Genomic DNA, 20,557 nt, shown 5'->3' on the forward strand with positions numbered 1-20,557 from the left:
AACTAAGTGAACTAAATGTAATTTGCTGAATGTTCTGGCAGCACTGATTATCAATTTGAATGAAACTGTTTCCAACTGTCTGCAATGTTTTATTTAAATATAAGTTACACATAAAAAGAAAAAAACAAACTATGTTTTTCATAACCCTTTTCGTTTTTCTAATAACTTGTATGGAAAACTCCACTCACTGGAAGCCTATCCTTGTGCGTAAAGCGTGCGTAAAGGTGCCCAAACCCCTGTTATTTACCATTGTGCTTCTGTATCTTTTTCAGCGCGCATTCTAGATCCCCTACAGAGGCTGCACTAAAAAAAATGGAGCACCTGGAAAACTCCACAGCATCACCCAAACGCCTCTTCCTGCACACTCAGAGCACCGCGGACTCCCAAGCAGACAAAAGCGACGGCAACGCGTACCGGTACATATTAATAGTCATGTGTTTCTACGGAATCTTCCTCTGCGGTATAATGCTGGGCTACTTTCGCTCCAAGAGGAGGGAGAAGAGGAGGATCAACATCTTCACGCGCCTCGTGCACGAGGAGGAGCAGCGGGAGTGGGGCGCGCTGCCCAGAAAGCACAGCCTCACCTTCCCCGCCGCTGTCTCGGTGCTGCCCTCGGTGCAGGTGTCCCTGCCTTTCTGCAGTAACCACGGCAACCACTTTGGACACCTCCACTACGAGGGCGCACTGACTTCCCCGCTGGCGTGCGCGCTGTGCACGGAGCAGAGCAGCATCAGTTCCCTGTGCTCCTCCGCGGACACGCGCTTCACCATAGAGGAGGAGTCGGACAGCGGCACGGCAGAGGGAGCGGAGGAGAACATGAAGGGAGCGTCCGAGAACAGCGGAGACGATTCGGGCTGAATTTGGCCCCGAAAAACTGAGAGTTAACGATCCACTGCAAAAAGAGGAGGAAAATCACCTGAAGAGACCTGGAGGTCCTCAGGAGTCTTCAAAATAAAGAGGCCCTAAGAGTCCAACCATCAGATGTTAAATAAAAACTCAAACCAGCGTGATTCATGACATGAAATCAATGAACGCGCTGGAAACGGCTTAATAAGACTGAGTGTGAAATGTTTAGATCTTAGTTGCACCGCTTAGAGGGGACATTTGCACAGAATTGACCTACTGTTTGCCTTATGTGTTTTGAATAACTGCTGCTCTCCATATTTATGACAGTAAGATACATTCTGACTGCCACACCTGACCTACCCAGTGGCAGCATGACAGGACACATACATCACATTAAGCCACACATGGCCTCGTAAGATTTTACTTTTTTGTTTTAATATTTATACCCATCTTCATTTCCAATGACAAGATAAGATGTAATAGTCATTTCACATGTTATGTGTTGCGATAACTTACAGATAGTGACTGTAGTTGTGTTGATATTAAAGTCAGCTTTGCTTCGAAGGAGTAAACCAGATCATTTACTATTATGCTTTGTATTTTTACTGTATATTTGCTTCCCCGTGTGGCGACCCCTCCCTGCTGGAGCTCCTGCTGACGCCACCGCACTGGTTTGGGCTGATGACTCACCCTGCAGGGGACTGAGTGGAAGACTGGCTTTTTGGGCTGTTTTGGTCTCAAACTGAACTTGACTTGCTCGGTGTCGAATATTGAAATGTACCTGGAACCCACTTGAAAAATTGTCTAAACTAAACTGTAATTTGTTGTGGCTTCATGATGGACACACACTGTTCATACACAATGGATGAGTTAGGTTTACTTGATGGAAGCGATGCACTGTACATACGGTTTGTATTTGTCACTCTGTAAGCCTTAATTTAAGATGGAATCTTTGTAGAGTTAGAGAAAATAATAAATGCTTCTGAACTGAAACAGGCTTTATTTTGTTCCTTTTTGTACTATGATGTTTCCCCAGTGGAGGGCAGTGTTGTAGTGGCAACTTGGAGCAAATGAGGAAGATGAAAAGGAGATGAAATGAGGAGAAAGTCTGACTGTTATTACAATGTTATTTTTAGAATGCCTACATCAGAATAATGCAACGTAATACAGTTAATAACTACATCAGTAAAACCAAAGCTCATGTTTTAGCACACATCTCCAGTTAAACCTTATAATTCTTACAGAGAGACAAACTGACAATTCGTGAACCTTTTATCTCAGTAAGAAGCTTGAACTAGATAGTTTCTTTCAGTTATTGGCCATATTTTGTTAAGGTGGAGATTTTAGAGCCCCTAAAGGATCACAGGCTGTATTTATAGGCCCGTCAGACTAGATTATCACATGTTGATTTGACATAGAAGAGCAGCAGATAACAGCATCGATTTACCGAGGCTTTTCTCTTCTCTTTCAATCAACAGACTGAAGAGATCTTGTCTGAACGAGAGAAGATGCCAGGAGGCAGTTTCAGGTTTTCTGTTCACTCTTCTGTGTTCTCTCTGCTGTGTCACTCAACCTTGCCTATCCTTGTGCGTAAAGCGTGCGTAAAGGTGCCCAAACCCGTTATTTACCATTGTGCTTCTGTATCTTTTTCAGCGCGCATTCTAGATCCCCTACAGAGGCTGCACTAAAAAAAATGGAGCACCTGGAAAACTCCACAGCATCACCCAAACGCCTCTTCCTGCACACTCAGAGCACCGCGGACTCCCAAGCAGACAAAAGCGACGGCAACGCGTACCGGTACATATTAATAGTCATGTGTTTCTACGGAATCTTCCTCTGCGGTATAATGCTGGGCTACTTTCGCTCCAAGAGGAGGGAGAAGAGGAGGATCAACATCTTCACGCGCCTCGTGCACGAGGAGGAGCAGCGGGAGTGGGGCGCGCTGCCCAGAAAGCACAGCCTCACCTTCCCCGCCGCTGTCTCGGTGCTGCCCTCGGTGCAGGTGTCCCTGCCTTTCTGCAGTAACCACGGCAACCACTTTGGACACCTCCACTACGAGGGCGCACTGACTTCCCCGCTGGCGTGCGCGCTGTGCACGGAGCAGAGCAGCATCAGTTCCCTGTGCTCCTCCGCGGACACGCGCTTCACCATAGAGGAGGAGTCGGACAGCGGCACGGCAGAGGGAGCGGAGGAGAACATGAAGGGAGCGTCCGAGAACAGCGGAGACGATTCGGGCTGAATTTGGCCCCGAAAAACTGAGAGTTAACGATCCACTGCAAAAAGAGGAGGAAAATCACCTGAAGAGACCTGGAGGTCCTCAGGAGTCTTCAAAATAAAGAGGCCCTAAGAGTCCAACCATCAGATGTTAAATAAAAACTCAAACCAGCGTGATTCATGACATGAAATCAATGAACGCGCTGGAAACGGCTTAATAAGACTGAGTGTGAAATGTTTAGATCTTAGTTGCACCGCTTAGAGGGGACATTTGCACAGAATTGACCTACTGTTTGCCTTATGTGTTTTGAATAACTGCTGCTCTCCATATTTATGACAGTAAGATACATTCTGACTGCCACACCTGACCTACCCAGTGGCAGCATGACAGGACACATACATCACATTAAGCCACACATGGCCTCGTAAGATTTTACTTTTTTGTTTTAATATTTATACCCATCTTCATTTCCAATGACAAGATAAGATGTAATAGTCATTTCACATGTTATGTGTTGCGATAACTTACAGATAGTGACTGTAGTTGTGTTGATATTAAAGTCAGCTTTGCTTCGAAGGAGTAAACCAGATCATTTACTATTATGCTTTGTATTTTTACTGTATATTTGCTTCCCCGTGTGGCGACCCCTCCCTGCTGGAGCTCCTGCTGACGCCACCGCACTGGTTTGGGCTGATGACTCACCCTGCAGGGGACTGAGTGGAAGACTGGCTTTTTGGGCTGTTTTGGTCTCAAACTGAACTTGACTTGCTCGGTGTCGAATATTGAAATGTACCTGGAACCCACTTGAAAAATTGTCTAAACTAAACTGTAATTTGTTGTGGCTTCATGATGGACACACACTGTTCATACACAATGGATGAGTTAGGTTTACTTGATGGAAGCGATGCACTGTACATACGGTTTGTATTTGTCACTCTGTAAGCCTTAATTTAAGATGGAATCTTTGTAGAGTTAGAGAAAATAATAAATGCTTCTGAACTGAAACAGGCTTTATTTTGTTCGTTTTTGTACTATGATGTTTCCCCAGTGGAGGGCAGTGTTGTAGTGGCAACTTGGAGCAAATGAGGAAGATGAAAAGGAGATGAAATGAGGAGAAAGTCTGACTGTTATTACAATGTTATTTTTAGAATGCCTACATCAGAATAATGCAACGTAATACAGTTAATAACTACATCAGTAAAACCAAAGCTCATGTTTTAGCACACATCTCCAGTTAAACCTTATAATTCTTACAGAGAGACAAACTGACAATTCGTGAACCTTTTATCTCAGTAAGAAGCTTGAACTAGATAGTTTCTTTCAGTTATTGGCCATATTTTGTTAAGGTGGAGATTTTAGAGCCCCTAAAGGATCACAGGCTGTATTTATAGGCCCGTCAGACTAGATTATCACATGTTGATTTGACATAGAAGAGCAGCAGATAACAGCATCGATTTACCGAGGCTTTTCTCTTCTCTTTCAATCAACAGACTGAAGAGATCTTGTCTGAACGAGAGAAGATGCCAGGAGGCAGTTTCAGGTTTTCTGTTCACTCTTCTGTGTTCTCTCTGCTGTGTCACTCAACCTTGCCTCACACACACACACACACACACACACACACACACACACACACACACACACACACACACACACACACACACACACACACACACACACACACACTCCTGTCCACACAAACACCAGCTATCAGCAGCGCTGCAGGCTCTCAGTCCCACAACTCAGTGCAGTGACAGCTCACCACAACAACATCAGCGGCAATAACGGCCGCAGGGAATACATGCATAGCTTTTATGACATACGTGTATTGACAGCTAGCAGCCCTGATGGGCCCAAAGGTGTCAGCGAAGGTCTGGGCTGGTTCTGTGTGCATCTGTGTGTGTGAATTTCCAGCTATTTTCTCTTTCATTCAGGTGTTTCCAATATAGCAATATATTAGCAATATGCACCGATCAGCCACAACATTCTGACCACTGACAGGTGAAGTGAATAACATCGATCATCTTGTTATAATGCAATGTTCTGCTGTGAAACCCTGAGTCCTGACATTCATGTGGATGTTTGACATGTAATAAAAATAATAATACATTTTATTTGTAAGCGCCTTCTTGACATCCAAGGTCACTTTACAGGGAAAACAGCCCTCTAAGGATTGCAGCTCAACCAACCCCCCACATGGCAACAGCAGTCTCTGATGCCAGTTTCCACCCTCAGCAGGACAATGCACCCTGACACAAAAACTGCTCAGGAGTGGCCTGGGGAACGTGACAGAGCTAAGGTGTTCACCCGGGTTCCACACTCCCCAGATCTACATCTTACTGAGCATCTGTGGGATGTTCCAGGATATACCTGATCTAGGTAGGTCCCACCCTGCAACCCACAGGACCCACAGAATTCACTGAAAGCTTCCTCAAAGATCCTGTGTCCATGTCCCACTGGGTCAGAGGAGAACAATATATTAGACAGATGGTTATAATGTTCTGCCTGATCGGTGTGTAACAATACCAATAAATCAGCTGCACTGTCACTGAGTATTTGTTCATGAGTTTTTATGGGCCTCAAGTTCATGCCTGGATTTTAAACATTCAGTTCCCATCAAGAGAAGCTTAGTATAGAATGATTATTAAAAATGTTCACTCCCTGGAAAGTTTTCATGTGAATCAAATTACACCAATGGACCACAACATTAAAACCTCTGATAAGTATAGTGACTAACATGGATCATCTTTTTCTAGTTAAATGTTTATCTGGGAAATTTTGTGTCCTGACTGTCATGTATCACCCACTGAAACATCCCCGCAGACCAAACATTCAGAGCAATGTGTCCTTCCACACTGCAAACACTGCTCAGAAACAACTAGAGGAGCAAGTCAAAGAGCTCAAGGTGTTTTGACCGTCCTCAGAAACTCCACAGGTACCAATCTGATCACGAATCATTGGCATGTACTGGAACAAGCCTGATTCATGGAGGCTCCACGCCACAATTAACAGGAACCAGAGATTTTGCTGCTGGTGTCCTGGAGCCCAACATGACAGGACACCATCTGAGGTCGCCTGTCCATGCCTTGATGGGTCAGAGCTGTTTTAGCAGCATCATGGAGACCTGCACAATCTTAATTATGAGACAAGGGTTCTCTAATGCCTGTTCTCCATCTGTTATTCTATTATTTCCACTTTACCCTTACCCCAACTGGACGAGGCAGATGGCTGCCCTCACTGAGCCTGAATCTGCCTGAGGTTTTTTTTCTTTTTTTTAATTTCTTTCATCCTGCCTGGTAAAGGGAAGTTGTTTTTTCCTCCTCACTGTTGCCAAGTGTTTGCTCAAAGTGAATCAGAGGGAAACTCTGGATTTAAGATAAGATAAACTTTAATGATCCATCACTGGGGGAATTTTACCAAAAAAAAGGCTAATTTGTTACAATTCTCTGCATGAATTTTGTGAGCTCTTTACCTTACTACGTGAAGCATCCTATACAGCGCTTTATCCTTATTAGGGTCGTGGGAGTCTATCACAGCTGACTTAGGGTGAAGGCAGGGTTCACCCTGGACAGGTCACCAGCCTATCACAGGGTTAAACATAGAGACAAACAATAAAGCACTCTCACATTCACACCTGCAGACAATTTAGAATCACCAATTAACCTCAGCATGTTGTTGAACTATAGGAGGAAGCCAGAGAACCCGGAGAAAAACAAACACAGGAAGAACATCCAAACCCCAGGCAGAGTTGAGTGATAGCCACTGCTTCTGAGATGAAATGTTCTAAAATAAAATCAAATAGAATTTGACTTTGTTGTGGCTAACCAGTGTATGCTCACTGTCATTTTTTGACAGAGATCAATAGAAAGACAAGCGTTTCAAATTCATTACAAATAACGGACTGCCTAAGTACTCAGCACCCCCAAGTCACTATTTAGTGGATGCAACTTTGGCAGCAGCAACAACCAGTGTATGCAAAGAAGTCTCTGTCAGCTTTGCTGCAGTTTCCCATTCATTCTTCTTGGCAAAGCTGTTTAGCTCTGTCAGGTTGTAAGAGGATTGTGAGGTAGCAGATTTTTCTCAACAGTCCCGGTCTCTGACTCAGTCACTCAAGGACATTAACACTGTTGTTTTAAAGCCAATTCTGAGTAGCGTTTGCTTTATGCTTGGGCTCTAAACACGGCTTTTAGTCAAAGTGGCAACAATCATGGCTTGACATTGAAGTCAGTGCAGAAGTATCTTAAAGTACAATAAAATGACTGGCTCCAGAAAAACTTTGGCTTTAATAGACTTCTGTTCAAAAAGTAATCTTTTTTGAAACGCTAAGTCAATACATCTTTTTTTCCAAAAGTCGTTAGGATGCCATTAATTAAATTCACTCCTGATCAGTGTACTAGTGGTCACTTTGAACAAAAACACATATTTAAGTAGAGTTTACTGCTCAAAGAGATGCATGTGTGGGTGTGACTGGCTTTATGAACATCTCTGGATAGGAGTGACTGACAAGCTGGATGAATGAAGCAGGCAGAAGGTTTATTCACTGGTGACCTCAGAGTCACGTGTTGTTTCATTCAGTTGTGATATGACAACACTGATTTTGTTATCATTTGTCGACAGAGTAGGAAATACATGTTCCACAGACAGTTTTGCTGTTTGATTTACTCAGCTGGTTGTTTCACCACTTTGAATATTTTTGTTGGATAAAATTGGTTTCAACACTGAGCAACTGGGTTCTCAGAAAGTTTTATACAGGCTCTCATGGTCTACAGAGGACGTAAGGTGACTACTTTGCCAATCTTCTGACTTTTCCTCTTGTACAGTGAACAGGTAAAACTACAAATTAATCTTTTGGAATATCTGTACAGAACCTCAAACTTTTGATGCTTCTATAACATGTAGTAGAATCAATGTAGCAAAAGGGTAAGTATGAACTACTACAGTAAGAAACTTGATCTCACAAAATAATACAATTTAGTGTATGTATATTGGCTTTATCTCTGGCAATGGTAACGTTAGGTTCGCTCAAGAAGGATAGTTGGACAAGGACAATATTTTTTTGTTAAACAGCTTTCATTTGACATTTATTTTCAAAATGATAAACCTTAAATTGTACTGATCACCAAACCATCAAAATGATCCAATAAATGACCGTTTAACTCTGTACTAATCCCAACAGAACAGTACCAGTAAACATAACAATTTGCTGTCAAGTGCACTTGGAAAACAATAGACAAAAAATAAAAATAAAAAATGGACACTGTGACAATGTGTGGTGTGTGTGTGTATTCAGTTCAGTTCAGTTCATCTACCCGGGTAGTATGATTTTGTTCAGAATGTCTTAGCTGGATTTCAGAAGAGACGAGTGTGTCCTTTTCCTTTTTGCCGCACTGTGAAGCAGAGTCGAGTTCTCACACCCTCCATGAGTCCTGATCCACTCCTCGCTTTACGAAGCTCACTGGAATCTGGCTCGCCGTTCAGCATCCACTTTAAACAGTCTCCAAAAAAACCCAACCTGCATACAGCAGTTGTTTTGCAATTACAATCTATATCTCTCTACTCACTGTACAGTTTAATATTTCTCTATTTCTGAAGCATGAATTCAGTGATAACAGAAAACACAACACATAAAGCTGTGTAAATGAATTAACTCAATAGCATTAGCTTTCAGTAGACACATCACAGAATTCACCATATTTTCATCAAATTAAACATATCACAGGATACATTCATTGTCTGTCTCCGATTGTTTTTTTTTAGATTTGCATCAACATGAACAACAGAATGCATAACGCTACATACAGACATAACGTAGCATCACCTCGTGGTGAAATTAGCTAGCACGCTAAGCTAACGTAAGATGGACACGAACTCACCGGAGCTTAATCCCACGGGAACCGTAAGAAAGATATCACTCAGCGGTTTATCTCTGCTTTCTCAGCGGTAAAAGACTCCATAGTGCAAAACTCCAAGGAAAACTACCTGGAACTAAACTTTTAGGGAAGTTACTGCTCCACACGATCTGATGAAAATATACGTCTTGCTCTAGTCTCTGCCGTTAAAAAAAAAGTAGATAAAGAAATCTGTAGCACTACTGCGCACTCTGCTGGCACAACGAGAAAACTGCACCGAATTAACCCTATAAATACTGTCAGTTACTGTGTAGTGCAATTTATGGGTGCTACACTTCCATGGTTGAAATAGGATGGACGTCCCCATCTGTTAGCATGCTAAACTAAAACACAGTAAACCTTCTACCTGCTATCAGATGTTTAACCAGCGCGATGTCATGCTAATATCGCTTTAGCTCAAAAAACTGCAGTGGATAATTAATCCTGAGGTCAGCATGTTATTTACATCTTAGACACTGATTTAACTGGACTCCAAGGAACTGCCACCCCTGACTTCCAATTACCTGCTGCCAGTACTTTATTCAGTTTATTCGGATGTTTCGCCACAATTATGATTCACAAGAAGTTGCACCTTTTAGATATAAGCGTATTTATACTGCAGTCAAGTGAACTCCATTTAGGGGTCATATTAAAGGCCGTGATTCCATGTGAAAAGACATTTTATAAGTGTGAACAACAGGGGGAAAAAGTATCTTTCAATCTAACTTTTTTTGTGATTTCCTGCCATTTTGGAGCTAAAACAACAACTCCCAATTTAGAATTTTATAAAAATATTCTTATTTTAGAGACAACAGAAGAACTTTACCATAAAAAAAATAAAACAGCAACACTTCAAAATCAAAAAAGATCGACAAGAAAACGTCAATCCATTTTCTAATGACACTAAATTAAATAACAATAGTGTAAACAAAAGGGTTGAATGAAACATAGTAATAAACAACTATTTATTTACTGCAGTAATTACTTTATATTCAACGTGTTTATTACCCCACAAAGAAATGTGTTTTTGGACAAAAATTTGAATGTATATAAAGAACTAGCAAGCTAGTTAGCGATTAGCTAACTCCATTAAATTGTTCTCATTTTCTCATGTATTTTTCCTGATAAAAAGTTTAACTGAACTCTGACCCCAATTTATAATTCCCAACATATTCATAAACAAGAAAATATATGATTGCCATGGTTAAAACAATGATATTTTAACAATTTTTGACTGAACTTTTCTCTTTTAATGGCAGGCACATTTTGCTGCAGTCTCCATTTTGTTACAGCATAAAAACAAAGTTCCTCTCATCCCACCCAATCACTATAGAGACATCATTGGAAAGGCCAGGATGTCCTCTATTGAAGCACGTCAGGATTTAGTAGGGTAGCTCAAATGACTCAAAATACATAGATCAAAAACAAATGTCCAGCACAGAGGACATAAATGAATGGGACGGGTCTCAGGAGGATATATGCAGGTAATTCTTACAGTGTTGCTGTACTGAGAAAGATCAAATAAATAGGAACTGATATGACAAGAAGAGACGAGTGTGAGACAGAATCTGTCCTGCATCTTTTCTTGTCTTTCTGTCTTCCGGGCAGCTTGACACAGATATAGCCATGTTGAAGCATTCTAAATCTTATTTCCTACGCAACATAAACAGCCCACTGAATAATTCATGTGCAACAAACACACACAAACACACAGCGACCTCTTCATTTATTATCAACAAGGAAGTGAAGAAGGATACGCTGCTGCGTCTCTGTCAACAAGCAGAAAAAATATCTGCAAACTGCCCTGTTGTCCTTCATGGTGTAACAACAGCTGTGAGAGTGTATGAGAGAGACGGTGGGACAGAAAGCAAGAGGCAGAGTGAGAGTGAGCAGGGTGAGAATAAGAAGCAGATGTGATGAAGCAGGATGTTTGTCATTAGCGTCCCCCTGTGGGAGTCGATGGTGGGGTCTGCGTCCTGCCGCAGGCCTCACACATACACACTATTAATGAGAGTGGATATGAGTCACTTTCAAAGCCGTCATCTCTCTTCCATCTTCACCCCGCCCCTTCCTTATTCTCTTCTGTCGACTCATTAAACTTCTTTTCATTAAGTGGAGATTTCATCAGGAAGGAGGTTTGTAGGATGAGTATATATAATTGATTGATTATAGACACCAGACTGGTTGTCAGCGAGAATCTCACAAAAAAATCCATGAAAAGCATCATTTGCATTAGTGGAAGTATTAGCATAAATATTTTTACAGAAGTTTTTTACATTGCATTTTGAGTAATTGTCCATGTTTTGGCTCAAATGTGATCAGGTCACAAGTAGTAATGAACACACAGGGAGGTATTAACCACCTCCGCTATTCCTCCCAGATCTACACGGGCTGTTTTGGTTCATTGTTTTAATTTTCGGGCTTGCAAAATTACAGTTTGGTTCAATTACAGCACTCTGTCAAGCCTGTTTCTACCAGCAACAGAGACTGTTTTCATTCAAACAGCTCTAAAAAGACACTGTAAGCTACCTGCACACCAACAAACAGTCAAAGTTACCAACTAGTTGCTGAAGACAGTGAAACACCTAGCATGAAGCCAGACGCATCTTTGAGGTCTTTACATCCTAGAAGGCCAGTCCAGTCCAACAGTCTCTAGAGTTTAACCTGATAATTGTAACAATTTCAAGATATTTTAGAGTAAATTGAATATAATATGTGAGATGTGCTGTAGGCAAAGTAAGGTCACCCCACTCTCTTTCTACACTTAACTCATGTTCCATATCAATACGATGGTGAGTGCAGACTCCAATGGAACCAATGCTTCTCAAACAGAAAACTGAAATATGTCCATCCAGTATCGATTCACCGCTTAATCCTCATTAGGATTACGGGGAGCTGGAGTCTATCACAACACACTCACATTCACATCTATGGACAATTTAGAATCACCAAAAACCAACGTTTTTGGACTGTGGGAGGAAGCTGGAGTACCTGGAGGAAACCCACATGAAGAACCTGCAAGCTCCTTACAGAAAGATCCCAGGCCCAGGTTGGGACACAAACCAGGGATCTTCTAGCTGCAAGGCGATGGTGCTAACTACCGAGTCACTATGCAGCCTGCTTGAAATACTTCCATCCATTCATTATCTGTACATTGTTTAATCTTCATTAGGGTTGCGGGGGGCTGGAGTCTATCCCAGCTGACTTAGGGTGAAGGCAGGGGACACCATGGACAGGTCACCAGTCTGTCACAGGACTACACATAGAGACAAACAATCACACTTGCATCCACACCTACGGGCAATTTAAAATCACCAATTAACCTCAGCATGTTTTTGGACTGTGGGAGGAAGCTGGAGAACCTGGAGAAAACCCACGCATGCACAGGGAGAACATGCAAACTCCATGCAGAAAGATCCCGGGTCACGGCCGAGACGTGAACCGAGGATCTTCCAGCGTCAAGGTGACAGTGCTAATCACCAAGTCACTGTGCAGCCTGCTTGAAATACTTGTTTTCCTGAATTTTATGTAATAATAATTTGGGTTACCAACTCTTTAAAGTCTATGGAGGAGATATGCAGGTGTTTGTGAGAAGAAAAAGTTCGCACAAAAGTCCCACAATACGAGACCAAAACACATAACTAACTGCAGTCTGTGTTGCTGAAAACAACAACGATGATTCTGTCCATAGCCTATTGATTACTTATCTAACTTACAATAAAACAAGGAAATGTGTTTTCATTTCTACTTGGTTACCTGTTGCCATATGTGTTAATATAATGATCAGGATGGTCACATTCTCTAAGTACAGTTGTTATTGAAAGCATCTTTATGTACAATTATGTCATAGTGAGACTGGAAAATGTACAAATCTCCATAATAGAACACTTGACATGACAGAAAAATGTCTGGACTTTAGTGAACAGATCAGACTTTTATGAACAGTGAAATAATATTCTGATGTTTTTGATTCAATAGGAATGACATCAACAGATGCAGGGCTATTTTTTTAAACTACTTTTGTAAGAAAAGTTCAGTCAGGAGCAATTCATGAAACATTCTGGCCTTGGACTTCCACACCTAAACACCGCTGTGGCAAGCTAAAGGCTAAGTGGAGCTAAAACAAGAGTGAATGTGGCACATGCTATGTCCCTTTTGACCCTTACTCTTAATTATACTGATGTTCTTCTATGTCTGCTGGAGCGCATCCCTTAAATGGCTTAAGAAGACATAATGCAGCTTTAAAGCTTCTATAATCAATACTATTATATTACCAATGGATCAGATGATCGTATGTAATGTGAAAGGTGATGAACCCACAGAGGATGAACACCTGACTGTGCAGCTTCTCTCATCTCTTCATGGCTACATGTGCAGCAATTAGCAGCTAAAAAATCAAATATTTCCCTCTGGAGTTGGTGGACCAAAGCACGGATTAAAGGAGGGTCGATTATTGAACTTGCATCCATCAGGTGGCCAGTAACAGGATTGAATGCTAATGCTGCTCTGTTTGTTAGAGGAGTAAATAGGTAGCTGTTTGCAGGATCTACACCCATCAGGCATAACATTACGACCACCTGCCTAATATTGAGTTGGCCCCCCTTTTGCTGCCTAAACAGCCCTGACCCATCAAGGCATGGACTCCACTAGACCCCTGAAGGTGTGCTGTGGTATCTGGAACCAAGATGTTAGCATCAGATCCTTTCAGTCTTGTAAGTTGCGAGGTGGGGTCTCCATGGATCGGACTTGTTTGTCCAGCACATCCCACAGATGCTGGATTGGACTGAGATCTGGGGAACTTGGAGGCCAAATCAACACCTCAAACTGGTTGTTCTGCTCCTCAAACCATTCCCGAAGGATCTTTGATTGGTGGCATGGTGCATTATCCTGCTGAAAGAGGCCACAGCCATCAGGGAACACCGTGTCCATGAAAGGGTGTAGATGATCTGAAACCATGCTTAGGTAGGTGGTACATGTCAAAGTAACATCCACATGGATGGCAGGACCCAAGGTTTCCCAGCAGAACATTGTCCAAAGCATCACACTGCCTCCACCGGCTTGCCTTCTTCCCATAGTGCATCTGGTGCCATGTGTTTCCCAGGTAAGCGATGAATCGCACCCGGCCATTCATGTGAGGTAAAAGAAAACATGATTGATCAGACCATGCCACCTTCTTCCATTGCTCTGTGGTCCAGTTCTGATGTCCACTGTTGGTGCTTTCAGCGGTACACAGAGGTCATCATGGACACCCTGACTGGTCTGCAGCTATGCAGCCCCATATGCAACAAACTGTGATGCTCTGTTTATTCTGGCACTTTTCTATCAGAACCAGCATTAACTTCTTCAGCAATCTGAGCAACAGCAGCTGGTCTGTGCAGTCCTCACTTTCTACGTACATCACAGAGCCTTGGCCTCCCATGACCCTGTTGCTGGTTCATAACTGTTCTTTCTTTGGATCACTTTTGATAGATACTGACCACTGCAGGAACAGAAACACCCCACAAGAGCTGCAGTTGTGGAGATGCTCTGACCCAGTTGTCTAGTCATCACAATTTGGCCCTAGTCAAACTCACTCAAATCCTTACGTGCTGCCTAATATATCCAACCCACTAACAGGTGCAATGATGAAGAGATAACCAGTGTTGTTCACATCACCTGTCAGTGGTCAAAATGTTATGCCTGATCAGTGTCGGTGTTAATGTAGTTCTTACAGCGTATTGTGCTGCCCCCTAGCGGCGAATAAATAAGCAAATGAGCTTTTAAAAGTGTTTTAAAATTAATGTTCAAATGTATGTTTCAGACTTATTTCATGAAAATTTGGTGTATTATCTGCAGCTTTTGGTATTGTGTGGTAGAAGACTAAATAAAGATTGAATCAGATAAAAGCCACTGAGGTTTCAATCCATTTCCAGATGACGTACAAGCCTGCATCCCCTGTGATAAATTACCAGACCTTTTCTGGGTCATGGAGACAGAGCAAATTATAATTCGAAGCCAAAGCAATTACAGCAATGTAACAGGCCTGCGTCACTCAGAGTCTTACTGAGGCTTACATTTATTGTTAGGGAACATCTGGAAAAATGTTTGCAAGAGGTGACTTTACTTGGTCAAGTCTGTCTGACAGATTACTAGCAGTACGATATTTTGTGTGTACATTTAAACAAATCTATACTGTCTCACCTTTTTCTCTCACCTGACTGAGATGCTGAGCCCTGAGAGGATCAGCTAACACTCATCTCTTAAGCTCCATCAGTGCTTTGTCTGTCGCCCTAATCCTTCTGTATATATACTGTAGCTCACAGCCTCTTGCAGCGTGGTACTCTGAGGCTGTGCTGGTGAGCTTATTATGAAAACCACAACTTTCTCTGAGCTCTCATACGGACTCTGACCTTTTGATCTTTATCTCGGAGACCATTAGCGTCTTATCTCCCAAAGCTTCTCATTATATTGCGTTTGTTTTAAGTGCCTTCTCCTCAGCGGATCATAATAACTCTCTCACAATCACTGAATTAATGAGAATTTGACTCAAGGAGAGAGGTGCTCTTCTTCCCTGCAGCCCACTATTATTGGTTTATGTCCTCCTCTTTCAACAAACTGTCCCTCTGTCAGTTTTTGTCAGCATTCCCTTATCCAGTAAACACACACACACACATCTGTCAGCACCAACAAAGGGAAAAGCAAATAGGCTCCAATGCTTGTTCACAAATTAAATGTGTTTCTTTCAGAGTGCGGATAGCCTTGTTTTCCTGTACACAAACTGCAGTCAGGAGTCAACCTTTTACCTAATGAGTGTTACTATGGAAACGTAAGCCAAAGGCTAATTTGCATCTGTGCTGCTGGTCCGGAGGGATCACCGCTACTAGAGAAGAAAGGGGAGAGCAGCTAAAACACAGAATAAATGGATAGGACAATTAATCTTCTCGGTAATGTAAATGAATTCACACGTGACACGTGGCTCATTTCATTTTAACATTGATGATATTTTGAGCTGGAAGAGAATCAGTGTTCATTACTGTAGATTTAAAACAGCATTTCCTGTTTTGAGCTGTTGTTATTTTCATTTTACAGTCACGAGTGTAAATATTTACTGCTTATGAGAATATTTTTTGTCAAAATTGATTCTTAAAGCTGCTCTAATAAAAAAAAAGAGATCAAGGGACTATGTATGGTGTGTAATGTTAAATCCACTGCCTATAGTGACATACACTTAGAAATTTAAAGCATTGACTCCGCAGTTCCACTTAGCTCCTCAGAGGATTTTTTATTTATTTATTTTTTTTTGCATTTTTTGGTCAGCTGTTCTGGTTTTATTGCCTGCAGCTTTTTTGTTTTGGTTCTCTTATTGCACACTTCGTTCCAGCAGTTAGTTTCATCACAGAGAAGTTATCTTAAACCCAAAGTACATCGCCTGCCCAGCAACAAACAGCAGATAGTTAAAGTGAGCTAAGTGTCTAAATGTCTCTCTCATGTAATGTTCTGTGATTGCAACCACCTAAAGTGGAGACGCCCTTAAATATGTATAACTTTAGGTCTAAATAGAATTTGAATGACTGATATATATTAAGGTTCACCCCCAGTACATTTGCTATAGATGGGGAAAATAGCTATAGAGACCAAAACCATATTTAGTACCAGGCTGTAAACATGTTTATTACTCAGTCAAGGAAGCAGCGGAGTTATGTGACAATCAGCGTTGGTTTGTCTGTCTGTCTGTCTGTGTGCAACATTACTCAAAAACAAACAGATTCGGATGAAATTTTCAGGGAAGATCAGAAATGACACAAGGACCAAGTGATTAGATTTTGGCAGTGATGCAGCTTATAGTCTGGATCCATGGATTTGTTAAAGATTTCTGTGTCATTGTGAGATAGCGTCACGGTGTCACTGTAACTATGACAACAAGTGAACACTACGTCAGCTGCCTGTTGATGATCACATGATTGTGATCCTACTACAAATGCAACGCTGTGAACTTATCGGGACTTATCCACTGGAAATGATACAAGGAACAATTGATTAAATTGTGGGGGTGTTTCTGAGTCCCATCAATTCCTGCCGTCCGCTACATATTTAGGTGACCTGATTTGGTATCCGTACATAACGTACACATGCATAACACACGCCTGTGCTCAGCGCAACGTCATTTTGCTTGTGGGTACGTCTATATTAAATAGACACATTCTATGCTGTCGTGATTTCTGATCATCAACAACTAATAATTAAATGCTGCATTTCTAAAAAAAAAAAAAATGATGCAGTTCTAACAGTGCTGTATGGGGAAATGAACAGCCTTGGCGGAGTACTGCGCTCTCTGAGTACTTTTCTTGTTTCTACTTTAAAGCTGAACATCTTAACATGGGAGACTGCTAGAATTTAGTTTCTTTTACAGTCAGCCTAAAGGGGTCATTTGAAAAACTGCAGTTTGTTTCACACTGTGGCCTCATTTTTCAACCTTGGAGGTTAAGACTTAATGAAAATTAATTTTTAACTTTCCCATAGCTTCTCTTAACTAAACCTAGACTAAAATGTACAAAAAATAAATGGCTAAAATTTAGTAAAACTAATTTATAGTTTTGCAAATGACTAAGACTAAACAAAAATTAGGTGACAAAATTACCAGCGAGAACAAACGTGTTGCATTGCCCCCCAACTATCTATTAATCCAGGTTTAGGCAGTGGTACTGTAGCCAGGAAAAACTTGTTTCAAATGTGATAGCTGAATAATGATCCTGTTGTGGACATAATTCTGCATTTTCGAAAACACATTTCCTGTTAACAGTTACACAAAAAGACTAATACTCATCAGTATCTGATTGATAAATGTAAGTCTGCAGCCAGCACCATAATACTAGCATTATGCTAAGCTAAGCTGACTGTCCGGTGGCTGTGACTTATAAAACTAATAAGGTTAGAACCTAAAATGTTTAGCTATTCTAGAAATGGCTAGAACTGAAGAGGCCTAAAAATATCATATCGCACAACAAAGTGTTTTGCATAATTTGTGATTGTTCCAAAATACAACACTCAACTCACAAAGTGCGACAAAGATGTGATGTCTCCCTTGAAATATCAAGTCACCCACTGCATGAGCTGTTCCTTTTGTAACAGTCTGACTAAAGTGAAACAGTGAGGCTGTGTGGTCAAACATGAGACATTGAACCGGGGGTAGCGGGTCTCATCCAGGTCTGAAAATACTTGGTCACGGCTTTGTTAGTGTGTGAAGCTTCATTAAGGCGGTGGGAGGTGTTGCGCCATCCTGCCAGTTTTGCCTGGATCGCTACTAATGAGCCACGTCATGGTTCACTGTCAAGGTGTAGAAAAAGCAAATTTCTCTTTCGCTGGTCCAAAGTCGCTGCAGTCCATCTCTTTGATGGCAAACAAAGCAAAAGACGTAGCTGCTGCTTACTGGCTGTTTAAACACACCTGTCTAATGAAAGGCAAATTGAGCCACATTGGTTAATTACACACTCAAAGAGCTGTCCCCTATAGGCTTGTTGCCATGACAACCATACACCAATGCAAGATTCTCCATCATTATCTGCATGAAAGCTGCACACTCCCCATAGCTGTTACTAATAAACACATCTGCTGCAAGTCAGAAGAAACAATTCCGTTGTCTTGTAGCCTGTAGTTTGTGTTTGTGACCCGAACTGAAGTCAGATTTTGTGACTGCCTGGTGTGTTGTGTCTCCATTAAAGTCAACAGTCTGAGTCACACCTTTGAGTATTTTTCTGTGCTGCAAACTGGTACATAGTGCTGATAGCTGATACATGTCAGGAGCAGTTTCCCCTGTGGAGCGAGCAGAGGTCTCACTGTTACCTCTACAGAGTCTCAAAAGCTCTGTCAATCCACATCACATCGTGTCTGTGTTTAATCTGGAGTACAGCGAGGATAATTGTGCATTAACAGCCATATGGTATCAGTAATTATAAGCTACAATTTCATTCTGCATGAGCTGAAAATCTAATAAAGTCCTCCAATATGGGAACATCTTGAGCGATGCACATAATAACACCGTATTATTTCATCAGCAGGTGATTTGCATTTCATTAGCTGAAAATATTACACCGCTGCCAACCAGTTTAGCAAAGGAGTTTTATTAGATTTTGAAAAGGTGTTAAATTATCCACTGGCTATTACATCATTTATTTTGAAAAGGAACTCTCTGTGTGGTTTAACTGCCTAAATTTAAATGTGTAGTAGGTTTTAAAAGTCAGGTATTACATTATTAAATAGATGTTTTTTGACTGAATTAAACAGAACAAAACCTGTGATCCACATTTCATTTCCACCTTCTATTCAGGTATTCTGACTGTATGCCTGAACTTTCAATTTAAACCAAAGAGCCACATTTTTTTCTGATTTACTCCTCTCACAGCCCAGCCTTAAACATCAGATCTCTTAAATAAGCTGCTCAATCAGTACTATAGATTAATTCAAATAATTCTTACACAAATTTTGTTACTCCAAAACTAAACCTGGTAAAATATTTGAATCAGTTTTTGCTTGTCTGATAGATGCGGTACTGCTTAAGAATTACACTTATCCCAGCATAGGCCAAGCTATTTCTGCTGTGACACATTCAACTGGCATTCTACATGATATGCAGCTAACATTCAGCCAGATTGTCATTTGGCAATATCTGGCTACACTAACAGGAATTCTAGAGCATGCTCTAAAAGAAGGTGTGGTTAGAGCTAGAACATAGTGGAAATCTCCTTCATCTCCATATTTGCCTGAGCGAGATGCTTCCTGTTGCCTGGATGTAACACAGTTTCATCCATCCATCATCCATACACTGCTAAATCCTCATGAGGGTCATCATTATTGTCATCTATAAAATGGCCCCAAAGTGTGTTCTTAACAAGCTTGAGGCCCTCTGCCATTCAGCCATCCGTCTTGTTACCGGTGCACCTTTCTCTGCCCACCGTTGTGACCTTTACAAGCTGGTCGGTTTGTCCTCCCTTTACACCAGGCGACTCCAGCACTGGCTTTTACTCATCTACAAGACCAAGACAACTCAATACCTCTCCAACCTCCTACACCCCTCCCATAACAACTACCACCTGAGGTCCAGTGATTTCATAACACTCTCTGTCCCCAAGGTTCACACTGTCTTTGGCCGGAATTCCTTTCGCTTTGCTGCAGCGATCGATTGGAGTTCCCTCCAAAAATCTCTGGAACTGTCATCGCTTCCATCACCTTAAATCTTTAAGTAGAAGCTGCAGCAGACCCTAGCTGACCACTGCACATGCTGTTTTCATTGAATTGCTAACCTAGGCTGTTTTTAATCTCTATTTAAACACTTGTGTGTCCTTTTTTGTATATGTATTGTTTATTTGTTGCCTTTCTTCCTGCTGGGGCCTCTTGAGAGGTCATCACTGTAAATGAGAAATTGTTCTCAACTGATCTTACCTGGTAAAAATAAAGAATTAATAAGGGTCACGGGGGACTGGAGTATATTCCAGCTGATTTAGGAGAAAGGCAGAGGGACACCTGGACATGCCACCAGCCTATCACAGGACTACTTATAGAGACAAACAGTCACAGTCACATTCACACCTATGGACAATTTAGAATCACCAATTAACCTGAGCATATTTTTGGACTG

The 20,557-nt window shown here is 41.5% G+C and overlaps 2 protein-coding genes and 1 long non-coding RNA gene across 3 annotated transcripts; 2 read left to right on the top strand and 1 right to left on the bottom strand.

The window, feature by feature from the left end:
• The first annotated feature begins 191 nt into the window (after window positions 1–191).
• Window positions 192–1,843, top strand: kcne4 (potassium voltage-gated channel, Isk-related family, member 4). Its single transcript, XM_055011910.1, has one exon. It carries the CDS (start codon window positions 313–315, stop codon window positions 856–858), a length of 546 nt encoding a protein of 181 aa, XP_054867885.1. The 5' UTR covers window positions 192–312; the 3' UTR covers window positions 859–1,843.
• A 638-nt stretch (window positions 1,844–2,481) lies between these two features.
• Window positions 2,482–4,070, top strand: LOC111577124 (potassium voltage-gated channel, Isk-related family, member 4). Its single transcript, XM_055011873.1, has one exon. The coding sequence runs from the start codon at window positions 2,540–2,542 to the stop codon at window positions 3,083–3,085; it is 546 nt and encodes a 181-aa protein (XP_054867848.1). The 5' UTR covers window positions 2,482–2,539; the 3' UTR covers window positions 3,086–4,070.
• A 3,500-nt stretch (window positions 4,071–7,570) lies between these two features.
• Window positions 7,571–9,144, bottom strand: LOC129349219 (uncharacterized). The gene is made up of 2 exons (XR_008602139.1): window positions 8,932–9,144; window positions 7,571–8,570 (listed from the first exon to the last, which is right to left on the bottom strand). It is a non-coding gene; the product is annotated as an uncharacterized LOC129349219 (long non-coding RNA).
• Between the last annotated feature and the right edge of the window lie 11,413 nt (window positions 9,145–20,557).

This window comes from Amphiprion ocellaris, chromosome 7, assembly GCF_022539595.1.
Source record: "Amphiprion ocellaris isolate individual 3 ecotype Okinawa chromosome 7, ASM2253959v1, whole genome shotgun sequence".
Classification (NCBI taxonomy): Eukaryota; Metazoa; Chordata; class Actinopteri; family Pomacentridae; genus Amphiprion; species Amphiprion ocellaris.

Excerpts from the sequence above, each read along its gene's own strand:
- kcne4 (XM_055011910.1), top strand. The coding sequence starts at position 313 with ATGGAGCACCTGGAAAACTCCACAGCATCACCCAAACGCCTCTTCCTG.
- LOC111577124 (XM_055011873.1), top strand. The coding sequence starts at position 2,540 with ATGGAGCACCTGGAAAACTCCACAGCATCACCCAAACGCCTCTTCCTG.